General features: G+C 35.9%; 1 protein-coding gene and 1 pseudogene across 2 annotated transcripts in view; both read right to left on the bottom strand.

The window, feature by feature from the left end:
* The window catches only part of LOC118207955 (transmembrane protein 65-like), a 51,555-nt gene extending 48,482 nt beyond the window's left edge, over positions 1-3,073 (bottom strand). Inside the window, exons 1-2 of one of the 2 annotated variants that reach the window (XM_035382186.1) lie at positions 2,503-3,073; positions 1,353-1,665 (exon numbers count right to left, since the gene is read on the bottom strand). In XM_035382186.1, the coding sequence (XP_035238077.1) occupies positions 1,353-1,635 (283 nt within the window). In that variant the 5' untranslated portion in view covers positions 1,636-1,665; positions 2,503-3,073. The remainder of the gene's footprint in view (positions 1-1,352; positions 1,666-2,502) is intronic. The other variant, XM_035382181.1, reaches the window with a different exon arrangement.
* A 1,191-nt stretch (positions 3,074-4,264) lies between these two features.
* On the bottom strand, positions 4,265-16,093 carry LOC118222445 (annotated as a pseudogene).
* Between the last annotated feature and the right edge of the window lie 1,087 nt (positions 16,094-17,180).

Genomic DNA, 17,180 nt, shown 5'->3' with positions numbered 1-17,180 from the left:
TTTAGGTGGGTCAGTGGAAACCACACTATTGAAATTGCGGTGACTCACACTGGTTTAGGCTCGAAGCCCCACCCTAAATCCTTCCAATGCATTTTATTTATCATGGATGCCTTGAAAACCAGGAAAGCCTGCCCTGTTTATGTTGCCACATTTTCTGTAATTCCTAAATGCATTCACTCTAACAAAATGATTCACTACCTCATGCAATTAGAAACAAGCACTGCTGAATTTCAGAAACACAGCAGGCAAATGTATTGTAAACAGAACAGCCTTAATTCCCGAAGACATTTTTCCTATTTTAATTGCCAGGTTGAATTAAACAAAACAAAACCATTATTCAAAAATATTTTGTTTAAGTCTATTAAAAAGACATAAATATTGGCAGCAGATACATTCAGGTTTTTATGAATTAATTTCTATAGCTTTGAATGCTTTGAAAATTAGTGAATGGTCTGAACCCAGCCCCTTGAAACTGACCCTGCATGTGACAGATTCATGATGAATAATAATCAAATAATTCCAATTAGAACCTTCTCTATGGTCAATGCACACATTAAATGTAACTTATGTCAGGGCAGAAATCTCATGATTAGTTTATCTATAATCTTATCCTTAATGTCTATACAGTGGGCGTAGTCAGGCTCGTATTCCAGCGTACATTATACCATTCAGCTATACCATCCGCCGAAGTTATGCCTTGGTGGGGCATGCCTCGTACCTATACATCACAGAGTTTGCCATTTGTCAGGGTTTCCTACAGAAAAAAACCCAATGACCACAGACTCTCAGCCCTTAAGAACATTAACTTCTGTACCTTGTGACCTCATGCAAACACACAGAATTAAGATACAACTTCACACATCCACACACTAAAGCCTCAAACCTAGGTTATTGTGTTTTTCTTCTTCTTTCCCTGACGATTAAATCATCACAAATGCTACCACTATCAATAATTCTCCCCATTAGACATTTAGCTATATCTGCCAATAACACCTCTTTTTTTTTTTTTTTAAACACAGGGCCATGTTACATGAAATAATTGAGGATACATTAGCATTGCTATGGAATATAGCTTGTCTGATTTTCTGAGCTAAGAAAGCAAATATTGTTTGTTGTAACCTGGCCTCATTTTGATATCAATGATAAATGGCAGGCCTAGATTTAGTAAGTTTTGATTAAAGACTTTATATGCTTTATATGCGTAACGTGGCATTTCTGTACGTTGAAAACGTTTTGTTATGGAGATCCAACCCCAAAACGACCTTTAGCATCGGTCGCCCCAAGTGCGAGTCGACATCGTTACGTTATTAGTAGGTCGGCCGCAGGTAGTTAACCAGGTAGACGTCACTTACCTTGTGCTATAGCTATACATTCGAACCGGTGAAGTTCTCGAAGTAAGCATGTTCGCTCTGTGGGATGAAGACTGTAAATGAAGTCCCTGGCTCCTCGCGGAGAGTTGAGTGGCTCCATCGGTTCCTTGTGGGGGTGCGTACCGAAGTCGCAGCTTTGCAAGAACATCATAGACAGAGGCTTACGGGCCGTGAGTGTCCTGTTTTCACTGGCCCTTCCTAACGTTACTCCTGGCCTTACAAAGAGAATGGGCCGTAGGACTCTTTGCAAACGGGACAACATCATGCGGGTAGAAGGCAAGTTGTTGTAGGGAACCTGCAATAAAAAGGACAAGTAGATATAAAGATACCCTATTAATAGATTCCAATTATTCCAGTTATTTTAAATGGTTTATTACATAAAGAACATATACACCGCGATGAACGTGTTCGTGCGAAATAATCCGTGGTAGTCACAGCATTCATTACTACAGAGCTCAGTGCTCCCATTTTAGAAGCATTAGCTCCGGGAAATTGACGTGTGCTGACTGGAAAAATTAAATAACCATCTTTTTTTTCATCTATTAATCACATCTGTTAACTGGAATGCATTTGTGTGCTCCTAATTTTTCAACTGAGGAGCACATGTGCTGTTTGGGAAACATGTTAGCGTAGAGCTCTGCTATAGGAGTATCAAGTTTATAATTATGCTAGCTTGTTAGCGAACTACAAAAGGAATACTGTTATCCAGTTTAACTGACAGCTTAACTTAAATCCTTCCATCGACTGTTGAGTTATTCGCTCGTATATCCACTGTAAAACAACGAATTAGCTACTGAAAGAAACGTTATTTTTCCAGCTTGTTAGGAAGCAAGCGGAATACGTTATTTGGGTATCACGCTACCTGGCTAACCTTAGATTGACCTGTTTTATAGTCAAGTTATTTTTAGATAGCTAGCCGTCAAGTCCGTCGCGAGATAGAAACATTAAGTTAACCTGAGTTACGACAACTGTATAGATGACAGCTCATACCAGCGAGTTGCTGGCTGACCTGGCTATTAGATTTTATTTACTCAAGCTAACGATTACATAAAACTACACAGCTATAAACCTACACACGCATAGCTACACTGTCAGTGAACTACAAAGCAATGATGCTTCTATCTAAACAAACCTTTCAACCACAAGTCTGGCACCGCACCTCAGTGACACATTGATCATCCGTTGTCCCGTTAAAAAAATTTCAGTGTTCTTCCAGCTTTGAAATACTGCATCTACACGGGATCTTTTTTCATTGGTTGTGTTCTTCCACAAAACCCTGTAAACAATAAGTCTTTCCGGAATACTGCAGCCCAGTAAAAACAAGTCAAATGGAAACATTTCCCATTATGAACAGCACTGGGACTTTCTACTTGCTGGGACTGCTGCTGCTGCCCTCGTGATGGTGTCTTCTGATGATGGCTGGAAATTATCGTCCCTTCGAATTGCTCGCCTTACGTAGATAGCAAGCGAGCTATGACGACTCGCGGTGTTACAGCCAGCGGACTCATGTTTTTAACTATATAGTGCCTAAAAGGTAGTTCGACTCGCAACACCAATGTTCCCTGTTGTAACCACATTAATTTGGTATGATAATACAGGACACTCACACCCGCCCCTTATAGAAAAATTAGTCACAATTGGAGACGCATTCGAATCACTAAACAAAACTACATTTCCTAAAATTCCACTAACACATATTTCCGCTTATGTGTCATGGGAGCTGTAGTCCCAGCAGTATAATTATATACAGCATGTAATAGAGCGCATCACAATTAACCCCACAGATGGTAAAAATTAGTAGTTCGATGTCTTCATTAATTATCTATTTGAATAAAGTACTCGTGGTCTGTAAAGGTGTACGCTTAGATACTCTCCTACAAAGTGCGGACAATAGTTTGTATCTGCCACCTTGTGGCAAAATGGCGTATTTCCCAAACATGTAATCGAACATGACTGCTTTCAAGAGTATTTCTCAGAAGTGTTAAAATCTGTTCAATACTTAAAAAAAAACAAAAACCTGCATGGTCTATATGAAATGATAAATGTAACAAATGTGTTATCACTTCCAAATTTTTTTTCTCCAAGTTATTCCAAGTTTCCATTGTTTTCCTTAATTTGCTATTTTGGAATTGCACTTCTCAGAATAAGAAAAAATGGCATCATACTGTCCTGCATAGTTCAGGTTGTTTCTGTGCAACTGTTTGTTGCCAAGCCCATAAGCACCATTTAATCCATACATATTAAAAATCTAGTGTGGTATACACACAATTCATTTAACTAAATAATCCAAGGAGGTGCCTATGACTGCGGCATTTCACTTTGTTGTCTGTGTTTGCTATATTTAATAGAGGGTTTCAGAAGGTAGATGCTCAGGGCAGGCTTACATTCACCTGTACTTCAATATTTTACTGACCCAACACAACAGGATTTACTGACTTGTGCAGTTCAATGGATTTTTGTACCCAAGAAGTCCACCTGTTCATGGCAATAATTTGGATGTTAGCTTCACATGAAACATCCATCCTTTTTCTGATTTTCTGAATTGCTTATTCCTGGTCAGGGTCAGGGGGGGAAGGGGTGGGGTGGCTGCAGCCTATCCCAGCATGCAGTAGGCGAGAGGCAGAAGTACACCCTGGACAGGTGGCCAATCCATCACAGGACCCATACACAATTCACTCACAGTTCATATCTATAGGCACTTTAGAGTCTCCAATTATGCTACTGCATGTCTTTGGACTGTGGGAGGAAACCGGAGTAGCTGAGTACTTGGTAGAAACCCACGCGGACATGGGGAGGACATGTAAACTCCACACAGAAATTCAAATTCGCCACCTTTATGCAAGTGCTATTCACTGCACTACCATACCAGCTTCAGATGAAACAGCTGGCAGAAAATAATTTCAGCTGGTAGGTTCTTCTGTACAACAACTAGAGAGCGACAAATACGTTCTATGCTTTTTGAAAATATCTTGAGACTAACCAAACTTTCCACTGCTTTCCACTTTATTTTCATAGTAATTGCACTTTTGAAATCACATGACACATCAAGGTCAAAGTTTTTTTTAAGTACATCACTCCGTGGACTGCCCACTCACACCTGATGAATAATGTGGGCTATTATGCTTAATCAGGCAGTCAGTGTACCCATTTAAGACACACGCACGTTTCAGCATGTGGTATAAATACACATTCAATTAAGACATTTAAAACAGCAAATGCTATAGATGCCTTAAACACTGTGGACTTTGTGGAGCTAAATTCCTAGCTAAAACTAAATAAACACAGTACAGTATATGTTACCGTTATTATATAGCATGGTGCATTGTTATGGTGTAATTTGTTTATATGCTGTAACATACCCTTGCAGGTACGACAGCTTTTTCTGTAGTCACTTCAGTACAGTTTAAAAAAATGTCTGTTTAATTGCATGTACAATAATGTACACAACTTCATTAAGGTCGCACAAGAGACCAGAAGTAATGCTAGAGGTATATTTGTGATTACAGCAGCATGTCATGTGGTACAGAGCTCTTTTTTAAAAGGATTCTTTGCACTAATTTAATAAGTGCTTCACTATCTCATAATATTAAACCAGGGATGTTTCAAAATGTACTTTGGCATTACTGTAAACTGGAAATTTTGGATAAAACAAACAAATCAGCAGTTCAATATTTCTTGCAGTCCTTGAGAATGTGTTTTGAGTCATGTGTTCACTTAATAAACCAACAAAATGCTATTTCTATCTATGCAGGAGGAATGCTAGTTATTTTTCTTGATGTCCAATACTGTCCTCTTCTAGGCACAAAGTAGTGCAAACTTCATCATGTAAGGCCTTGAAAATTGAACTGAACTTTAATTTACTCCGATTGGTCACCACTAGAGTGTGTGTCGTCATTAATATAGTCCTCCTTTACTAATATCCCACCATGCTGTGCTCCCCACTCATCCCCGTCATATTCAATACTGTCATTGTCATTGTCCTCAAAGAGATCACTGTCAGGCTCTGGACCACCACCAGGGGTGGCATCTACCCCTACCGCTGCAGCAAGCTCTTCCACATTTTCATGAGCTGCAGCATAACCGTTGTTGTTAGAGGAGGCGATGTTGTCGGGGCAGTTCCTCGATGTAGACCCTCTGATGGCACATGGGACAGGTGTCCTGGATGTACAGCCACTTCCGCAGACAGGGGGTGTGAAAGTAATGGTGGCACGGAGTGATGCGGGCAGAGGAGGCAAACTCCTGGTAGCAGATGGCACAGACGTCCTCAATGTCCTGCAGCCGGCTGCCCTTGACCTCTGGGAGGGAGTTGATCTTTTTAACTGCAGTCCTCCGTTTGATGAAGGTCTTCCACCCATTCTTAGCCTGCAGGTAGATGTTGAAATAGGCATGGAGGCACATCATACAGGCTCGGATCTTGCTGCTGGACTCGAACATAGTGTACGCCCCGTTCCCAAACACGATCACGCCGAAGACAAACTCAGTGACATTGCCTGAGGAACGCACAAAGTACACATAGTCATCCAGCCTCTCCCACAGGATGCTGTAGTAGCCATCCACCATGAACAGTGTGTAGACAGTGAGGGAGATGATAACTTTGAGGCAGAGCTCCACGCAGAAGGCTGTGACGGCAAAGAGCCAGGTGTTGAGGGTGTAGTGGTGCCAGAGGATGTAGCTCAGCACCATGGGCAGCACAAAGAGGCAGAGAGATACCAGGAGGACGGGGAAGTGCCGCCGGAAGGACAAGATGTGAGAGGCACTCAGGGACATGAGGACGGGGTCCGTCATCCCATGGATGAAATGCAAGATAGCAGTCAGCAAAAGGCACATGTTACGGCTGAGCCGCACTAACCTTTCCTGAGGGTCCAGGGCACTGAGCCCTGACTGTAGGGCTAAGATGAAGAACAGGACAGGAGCCACAAAGCCTAGTCTCTTGTCCTGTTCTTCAGAGGAGCCAATGAAAGCCAGGATACCCAGACCTAGGTAGTGTGATATGGAGGAGATGACTGCGCTCATGCCCAGCACCATTAGCGTGGAGTCACAACCACTGGTGACAAGGTTGCTGAAAAGGTCCCACAATACATCACACGTGAGATTGGACTGGTCACCCTTCTCATTCCTGACCACCAGGACCACATTGATTAAGATTATGGCCTGGGTGATCATCCGGGTCAACCAGAAGACCCGTAGAACATCAGGGAAGCGTATCCTCTTCCAGGTGTCCTCCACCAGTACCTGCATCCCATAAATGTTATACATGTGCCAGACCAGCATGAAGACATAGCGACAAGAGTAGCAGAACCACTTAAATTTCAAAGTAAGGTGCATTACCATGCTGATGGCAACCACAAAGCCTGAGGCGACGACCACTGCCTGTCGGACATGCTCTGGCAACTTAATGGCAAGTGCCCACATGGGGGCCATTATATTCATGATGATCAGCACTGCAAACATGGACTGGACGTTGAGGAGCATCACATATCCAAACCCAAACAAGAGCTGGACCACTGCAATTCCCAGACACAATGTTGGTCCATTCTGAGGCGATAACTCAAATTCAAGTACTGCACTGTAGTGTAGGCTGTGGAAGTCCATATGTGAAGTGGCATAGTAGTTGACTGAGATGGCTATCAATCCCAAAAGTGCACCAAAGCATAGTGTGTAGAACTTGAAGAGGGCCCTCTGTGACAATACCAAGACCACACTGGACACCAGGATACCTGAAGGGAAAAAAAGAGAAGGAATAAAATGACAATTTTTATGTTTTTCCAGCTGACATTAGCTGTTTCCTCCCCACAATTCATAAAAAAACAATATGGTGGAATCTTTGTGCAAGTACTACTGTGAAAATCAGTAGCAATTTCTTAAAACTGCTTCTAAAATATATATATGTGACGGGTGCTGGAGAAAAGGTCCACAAGTCGCAAATCTTGAAATCGTGCTAGGAGGCAAAAAAGGTTTTTTAATTTTTTTTTTACTGTTTTCCTTTTTTTTTCATATTACGAAAGTTAAAGTGTTGATGAAGTCACTCAATAGAATAAACAACATTTTTAGGGTCACTAAATACTTATAATTTGTCAGCAAATTCGGCTTGTTTTAGTGATTCTTACAGCCAGGTTTTGGAGGCGTGATGGGGGTGCAGTTTAATTAGCATGTTTGATTTCGTTGGCTATTGTCACTTTGTTTCAGTCAAGCCACCGCCCATAAATAAAGCCGTGTGGTAGTAGCCTATGTTTGTTTACTCTGTGAGGTTGCTACAATGGCGGATGCTCAATTAGTAGGTGAGAGTATAAGATTTCGAACGATGTATAACATGTCTAATTTTGTTTTTGGAACAGCGTTTTATAGGTTAGCGTAACCGAACATTTTCCTACCATGGCATTCGCTCTATATATGGTAGCATTAAAAGACGTTGCACCTAACGAAACGTTGTCAACGATTTTCGTAATTCCTTGGAAAATACCATTATTATTGAGGACTTCTGGGCATAGCTAAACCATATGTTTGCTGATAGACCTATCTGACATCGTTTTCTGGAGCAAAACAGAAGCGGATAGAACTGTCATTGATTTACTGTCTGTGTCTCCATCTACTGAACATAGATAAGATTTCATCATTGCTATGTAAGTATTACTGCTCAAAATATTTCGGTTATATACGTTATTTTAGAAATTGAGTGTCTTTAAATAGGTTCGTGGTATTATGTAATGTTTAAATTATATCTATGTTTCATCTTAAACCTTCATAATGGGCTCATATGCTTTACAATGGACAAAAAGCATTATATTCCTTTTTGGAGAGATTTTGGATTTGTTTCTGGACCCTTAGCTATTTTAGACCAGTGTTAATAATTTAGACATTTTGGGTAGATTTGGAGATGCTGGGTACACTGCTTAGTTTTTGCTTCATAGATCTTTAGTAGTTCTACATATCCACCCTTAGATTTTATGAACTTGTGGTCAAGAAGTTTTTGATCCAGGACATGTATACTTTAACCCGCAATCTCACAGTATTTCATTGCGAACTAAAAAAGGAGCAAATTCATTTTAGATTTTTTGCCTTGACCATTGCATTTGTGGCACTTTATTTCTTACAAAATTATGAATATAAAGTAATCTAAGCTAGTATTACAAATGGTACAAATGTATTGCTTCATTTAAGACATTTTTCTAGTCTCTGTGGTGTTCACATCTGGAGTTATAAAGCTTTAAATAGGGTAACCCATAAATGGGCAAGGATTTACAGGTACTCTAGCAGGGGAGTGGTTGGGGTGGAGTTAACTAGCTATTGTTCCCACCCATTATCTCCCTGTGAGAAGTGTGAAAAGTTCAAGATCTTTCAAGGGGATAAGCCTATTTCACAAGATGGCGACCAAAACCGGATGTAGGGATACTTTGTTTCCGGTTACCGTTGCTACGGACGCAAGTCCATTTCTGACAGCGAAAAATTGAGCCTAAACAGCGACGTGTGTTCTCACAGTCCCTGATAGCTCTGCCAAAGTTCACTGTCCGATGTTATCCGCATTGTCGAAGCATTGCCAGTGAACGTTAAGCGGTCTAAACTGGACAAGGGCTATAAATTCTTTTTTGAGAAGTTTATATTCGGTTATGAAGGTAAGTATAACGTTAGCTCTGGTTCACAAGAAAGCTAAATAGCTAGCTTGCTAACCACATCAAGTTAGCCGATTAAAGAGATGTTGCACTTCGACATAACATAAATTCTTTTCTGGAGGCGACTCCATTGTGTTTTCGTAGCGTGAAGCATCTGCTGTCCGTTAACAGCGTCTCTGTTCCTCTCGGTTGTCCCGAAAATGAATGAATAGGGAGCCTGACAACTGTGAGGAAAAGCGATTCTGTTAACATTGACGGTCAACAGGGGAGGCAAATGCTATGTAAGTACAATGTTAGGCTCCACAAAATTACTTATGTTATTATACCGAAGTGAAATATCTCTGAACTAAGTTTTGTACTACCGTTACTATTTTGTGACATGCTGTTTGTGCTGTACTTGTTCTAATAAAGATTTATATTGCTTGTCAGATCGCCTGTGTAATGGTGTTCAGTTCACTACCGAGCTGTTTGTTTTCATCGCTGATAAAACTACCCACACATTTTTAAATCAGCTGATATATCTTAAGTAGGCTTGTCGCGATGTCCGTCAATACATTTTGTAATTACAATTAACAACTAAAATAAACGTGCATCTGCAGTTTCAACATTGAATATCCAAATATGTGCTTGCTAACAAGCTAGCTGGCTAAAACGTAATTTGCTAATCATAACATAACATATAGCTCGCTAACTGATTTTATGACATTCCAAGTTCCAGCGCACACCAAACTACGGAGGAAGAGGTCTGCATGCTATTTCGCCGAGGCTCTCAACCAGGCGAACGTTTCCTTGCTCCTGTTTACAACCTGAGACTTCTCCAAACCGCGCAAAGAGTACAGATGAGCTGCTTAAACTCTGAATAACTCGCGATGTCGGTGTTTGAGGTGCTTGGCTAAGTTAGCTAGCTAGATGCGTTTCCTCTTTCAGTTTAAAATGAGCAATGACAGTGTTTCCAAACGTGTTTTTGACAATGTTGTCTTGATTATATAACCAAGGGCAAAGTATTCACACACATGAATTATTATTTTTTGTTTCTCAAAGAGTGGTAGAGCCTATGTTTGGTGGAACTGTCATGGCAGGCGCACTGCCGCTAGCCATCTTTGCCGAATATATAAATTCAATTCCCGAATATATAAATTCAATTCCCGAATATATAAATACAATTTTGAATATATAAATTCAATTCCCGAATATATAAATACAATTTCTGAATATATAAATTCAATTCCCGAATATATAAATACAATTCCCAAATATATAAATTCAATTCCCGAATATATAAATACAATTCCCGAATATATAAATTCAATTCCTGAATATATAAATTCAATTACCGAATATATAAATACAATTCCCGAATATATAAATTAAATTCCTGAATATATAAATTAAATTCCCGAATATATAAATTCAATTCCCGAATATATAAATTCAATTCCCGAATATATAAGTACAATTCCTCAATATATAAATACAATTTCTGAATATATAAATTCAATTCTGAATATGTAAGTACAATTCCCGAATATATAAATTCAATTCCCGAATATATAAATACAATTTCTGAATATATAAATTCAATTCCCGAATATATAAATACAATTCCCGAATATATAAATTCAATTCTGAATATATAAATTCAATTCCCGAATATATAAATACAATTTTGAATATATAAATTCAATTCCCGAATATATAAATACAATTTCTGAATATATAAATTCAATTCCCGAATATATAAATACAATTTTGAATATATAAATTCAATTCCCGAATATATAAATACAATTTCTGAATATATAAATTCAATTCCCGAATATATAAATTCAATTCCCGAATATATAAATTCAATTCCCGAATATATAAATACAATTTCCGAATATATAAATTCAATTCCCGAATATATTAATTAAATTCCCGAATATATAAATTCAATTCCCGAATATATAAATTCAATTCTGAATATATAAATACAATTCCCGAATATATAAATTCAATTCCCGAATATATAAATACAATTTCTGAATATATAAATTCAATTCCCGAATATATAAATTCAATTCCCGAATATATAAATACAATTTTGAATATATAAATTAAATTCCCGAATATATAAATTCAATTCCCGAATATATAAATTCAATTCTGAATATATAAATACAATTCCCGAATATATAAATTCAATTCCCGAATATATAAATACAATTTCTGAATATATAAATTCAATTCCCGAATATATAAATACAATTCTGAATATATAAATTCAATTCCCGAATATATAAATACAATTTCTGAATATATAAATTCAATTCTGAATATATAAATTCAATTCCCGAATATATAAATACAATTTCTGAATATATAAATTCAATTCCCGAATATATAAATTCAATTCCCGAATATATAAATACAATTTTGAATATATAAATTCAATTCCTGAATATATAAATACAATTTCCGAATATATAAATTCAATTCCCGAATATATAAATTCAATTCCCGAATATATAAATACAATTTCCGAATATATAAATTCAATTCCCGAATATATACAATTTCTGAATATATAAATTCAATTCCCGAATATATAAATACAATTTCTGAATATATAAATTCAATTCCCGAATATATAAATTCAATTCCCGAATATATAAATACAATTTTGAATATATAAATTCAATTCCCGAATATATAAATACAATTTCTGAATTTATAAATTCAATTCCCGAATATATAAATACAATTCCCGAATATATAAATTAAATTCCCGAATATATAAATTCAATTCCCGAATATATAAATACAATTTCCGAATATATAAATTCAATTCCCGAATATATTAATTAAATTCCCGAATATATAAATTCAATTCCCGAATATATAAATTCAATTCTGAATATATAAATACAATTCCGAATATATAAATTAAATTCCCGAATATATAAATACAATTTCTGAATATATAAATTCAATTCCCGAATATATAAATACAATTCTGAATATATAAATTCAATTCCCGAATATATAAATACAATTTCTGAATATATAAATTCAATTCTGAATATATAAATTCAATTCCCGAATATATAAATACAATTTCTGAATATATAAATTCAATTCCCGAATATATAAATTCAATTCCCGAATATATAAATACAATTTTGAATATATAAATTCAATTCCTGAATATATAAATACAATTTCCGAATATATAAATTCAATTCCCGAATATATAAATTCAATTCCCGAATATATAAATACAATTTCCGAATATATAAATTCAATTCCCGAATATATAAATACAATTTCTGAATATATAAATTCAATTCCCGAATATATAAATACAATTCCCGAATATATAAATTCAATTCTGAATATATAAATACAATTCCCGAATATATAAATACAATTTCTGAATATATAAATTCAATTCCCGAATATATAAATTCAATTCCCGAATATATAAATTCAATTCCCGAATATATAAATACAATTTCTGAATATATAAATTCAATTCCCGAATATATAAATTCAATTCCCGAATATATAAATACAATTTTGAATATATAAATTCAATTCCCGAATATATAAATACAATTTCTGAATATATAAATTCAATTCCCGAATATATAAATACAATTCCCGAATATATAAATTAAATTCCCGAATATATAAATTCAATTCCCGAATATATAAATACAATTTCCGAATATATAAATTCAATTCCCGAATATATTAATTAAATTCCCGAATATATAAATTCAATTCCCGAATATATAAATTCAATTCTGAATATATAAATACAATTCCGAATATATAAATTAAATTCCCGAATATATAAATACAATTTCTGAATATATAAATTCAATTCCCGAATATATAAATACAATTCCCGAATATATAAATTCAATTCCCGAATATATAAATACAATTTCCGAATATATAAATTCAATTACCGAATATATAAATACAATTTCTGAATATATAAATTCAATTCCCGAATATATAAATACAATTCCCGAATATATAAATTCAATTCTGAATATATAAATACAATTCCCGAATATATAAATACAATTTCTGAATATATAAATTCAATTCCCGAATATATAAATACAATTTCTGAATATATAAATTCAATTCCCGAATATATAAATACAATTTCTGAATATATAAATTCAATTCCCGAATATATAAATTCAATTCCCGAATATATAAATACAATTTTGAATATATAAATTCAATTCCCGAATATATAAATACAATTTCTGAATATATAAATTCAATTCCCGAATATATAAATTCAATTCCCGAATATATAAATTCAATTCCCGAATATATAAATACAATTTCCGAATATATAAATTCAATTCCCGAATATATTAATTCAATTCCCGAATATATAAATTCAATTCCCGAATATATAAATTCAATTCTGAATATATAAATACAATTCCCGAATATATAAATTCAATTCCCGAATATATAAATACAATTTCTGAATATATAAATTCAATTCCCGAATATATAAATACAATTCCCGAATATATAAATTCAATTCTGAATATATAAATTCAATTCCCGAATATATAAATACAATTTCTGAATATATAAATTCAATTCCCGAATATATAAATACAATTCCCGAATATATAAATTCAATTCCCGTATATATAAATACAATTTCTGAATATATAAATTAAATTCCTGAATATATAAATACAATTCCCGAATATATAAATTAAATTCCCGAATATATTAATTCAATTCCCGAATATATAAATTAAATTCCCGAATATATAAATTCAATTCTGAATATATAAATTACAATTCTGAATATATAAATAACTCAGTTTATAATCAGGCATATCACAAGACAGCCGTTTTTATTTTTTGAATAATTTCTTTTTTTTTCTTCATGGGCTACTGAGTGAGCAAAACAAGTTTAACATTAGCATCAGTAAAATTTGACAGAACAATCAAGGATAAGCAAACAAAAACGTTAAATAATTAAAATTTGAATGAGGCAATAATTCGGACTTCATTAAGGGGTCCTTATTTTCTTGGTATTAGGACCTTTCAAGTAGGGGCACCAAATTTCACAGGGAATGGCCCAAAGAGCTAGAGAAATAGAAAATAATCTCTTAGCATGCGACAGAAGACCGTGTTATGGCTCAATGGCGAGCTCCAGCGCACACCAAACTACGGAGGAAGAGGTCTGCATGCTATTTCGCCGAGGCTCTCAACCAGGCGAACGTTTCCCTGCTCCTGTTTACAACCTGAAGCAATTCTCCAAACCGCGCAAAGAGTACAGGTGAGCTGCTTAAACTATTTGAATCACTTGCGATGTTGGTGTTTGAGGTTCAATGTATGACACATCATTTGAAAGCTTATAATCTGCACTTTCATAATCTGTAAAAAACTGAAAAATGACCTTGCCCTACTTGAGGACCAAAACACCAGCACCTGTCACATATACATACAGACGGGTGACAAATTAAAGGAAAAACCTGAATAAATAAGTGGAGCAACATAACGAATGCAGATGCTTCCATACAAGTGCACTGCATGATACAATTATGCAATTAATATCCTATCATGCATGTATAAAAATGCTGAGCAGGCCCAGTTGACCTTGATTTTGGATCAAGATGGCAAGAGGAAAAGTGAGTTTGAAAGAAGGTTCATTATTGGGGCACGGATGGCAGGAGCTTCGGTCACAAAGACTTTCTCATCTGGCTAGCGTTTCAATAGAAACAGTGACTAAAGTGTCATCTGCATTTAGATCTATGGGGAAAAAACATCAGTAAAGAGGGTCATAAATTGTGGTTGAAAGCGCACATTTGTTAACCATGATGCTCGTGCATTATTGCAATACGCAAGGAAAAACAGAAGAGCAACTCTTCTTCAGGTGACTGAGAATGTCAACTCAGGATGTGATCAGACTGCTGGCAAGAACAATCCATGGCCATCTACATAGAGAGGGATATAATAGTAGGGCTGCAGTGCATAAACCCCTCATTTCAAAAACTAATGCACATTTAGTTCAGTGGTGCAAAACTATAGGCACTGGTCTACAGAAATGTGGAAAAAAGTGACATGGTCAGATGAGTCATATTCACAATATTCTCATGAGGCACGATAGGATATTTATGAGGCACAAATATAGAATATGTCAATGTGTGGAATAGCCTTGCCAGGCCACGTAGTACAGGAAGAAACTGGGGAGTTTCAAGACTAGATTTGATAGGTGTTAGATACTACCTAGTCAGTAGGTAATAAGAGCACTAATTTTGTCAAGAAAATGGTGAGCCCGTTCATGTCATTATGTTATGTTATGTCTGTAGTATGTGCCCGGCTATAATGAGTGGTGGCCGCACTGGAGGTGCTAAGGGGGAGGTGCTGACATTATGACCAATTATCCAATACCAAAAAAATATATCATTATACTAAGTGTATATGATATTATATAATAGCCATTTACCAACGAAAATTATTTAGCTAATGATAGTCTAATAGACATTCACTGTAACGTGTTTCGTAACAATCATAATGTGTAAAAAACAACATACAAGGTTGCTAAAAGTAAGCCAGTAATAGTATCAGGACGTTATCCCTAGAAGCTGTACTATCTCGCTACATAGCTATGAAACCCTATTAACTAAACGTAAATAAGATTTGCATGGACAAATCGGGGGTTATAACTTCTAAGAATTTGCCTTCTTGGTACGTTCAGCGTATCAGAAGCTTGCGGGAAGACAAGACCACCTGTTGTGACACAACTGGAAGCCAGTAAGGCAGAAAAGCAAATATGTAACGTTCTTACCCAAAACGCTGATTATCCCTCCAGCGGCCCCAGCCCATCCAGACCAAGTTGGATCATTGTAAGAGTTCAAAATGGCATCGCTAATAAAGATACATGGAACTCGTAATGCCACATCCAGAACGACCAAAGCCTGTTGGCCGATTTGGGCATGTGGGGTCGCCATATATTGGTATTACATGACGACTCGGTATGTTGTAAACACCCTCCTCAGAATATCCACGTTATTTTACGGGATCTCCATATTTCGCCACCTTCTTTGTCCTCCTGTTGCTATGCGTGGGACGCGGAAGTAAACTCCTGGATTTGACTAACGCGCTGAAAGCGTAGCCAGGTGTTTTTGTACAGTGACGTCTTAAACGCTATTGTCCGTTGTTATGGCGACATTGATTGATCCGGATTCTTTCGGTTTGAGTTGTTATCTAGAAACAAACATTAAACGGAACGTTATTAATGTGGCTCTTGGTTGTTGAATGAATAAGTCAAGTCATCATTTATTTAAAGTGCAGATGTCTCAACACACTGCTAAAAACATAAAATATTGTAAAAGATACTGATTGGGCAACAGTATAACAACAACAACAACAACATCATCAAAAACAGCAAAACAACAATTGTCCGTTGTTATGGCGACATTGATTGATCCGGATTCTTTCGGTTTGAGTTGCTATCCAGAAACAAACATTAAACGGAACGTTATTAATGTGGCTCTTGGTTGTTGAATGAACAAGTCAAGTCATCATTTATTTAAAGTGCAGATGTCTCAACACACTGCTAAAAACATAAAATATTGTAAAAGATACTGATTGGGCAACAGTATAACAACAACATCAAAAACAGCAAAACAACGAAACACCAAATCAAGAAAGTGAGAAAAAATGTGTTTTAAGTTTACTTTTAAAAATATTAACGGAACTTGCATGTCGAATTGATGGGGGAAGAGCATTCCAAAAGTAGGGAGCACGGTATTGGAATGCTCTGGCCCCAGCTGTTTTTTTTTTTTTTTTTTTTTTGAAACCTAGGAACTGCTAAAAGTCACTGAGGTAAAGTTGGTTTCATATTGGACATTCAACAGACATTCACATTCGGCATTTTGTGCCTTAGTTAGGGCCAGAGGTACAAGTACAATCATAATCAGGAACCTGTGTGATTCTTGAATTTTAATAATTTGGCAATCTATTACTTTGTTGGAAGAAGACCAGGCATTAATAGAATAATCTGCAATTGGTTTGAGGAGTTTTTTGTCAAATATTGGCAAAGTTATTGATCTAAGCAGAATTAAATGTATTTTTAATTGATTTCTTGAATTTTATTAAATTTGCAATCAATTCCTTGTGAAAACCAAAGGTTGTGGAAGAAGGCCAGGTATTAATAAAATAA

Source organism: Anguilla anguilla, chromosome 1 (genome assembly GCF_013347855.1).
Source record: "Anguilla anguilla isolate fAngAng1 chromosome 1, fAngAng1.pri, whole genome shotgun sequence".
In the NCBI taxonomy this organism is placed as follows: domain Eukaryota; kingdom Metazoa; phylum Chordata; class Actinopteri; order Anguilliformes; family Anguillidae; genus Anguilla; species Anguilla anguilla.
Note: the sequence above shows the minus strand (reverse complement) of the source record. Positions and strands in the feature narration are given on the sequence as shown.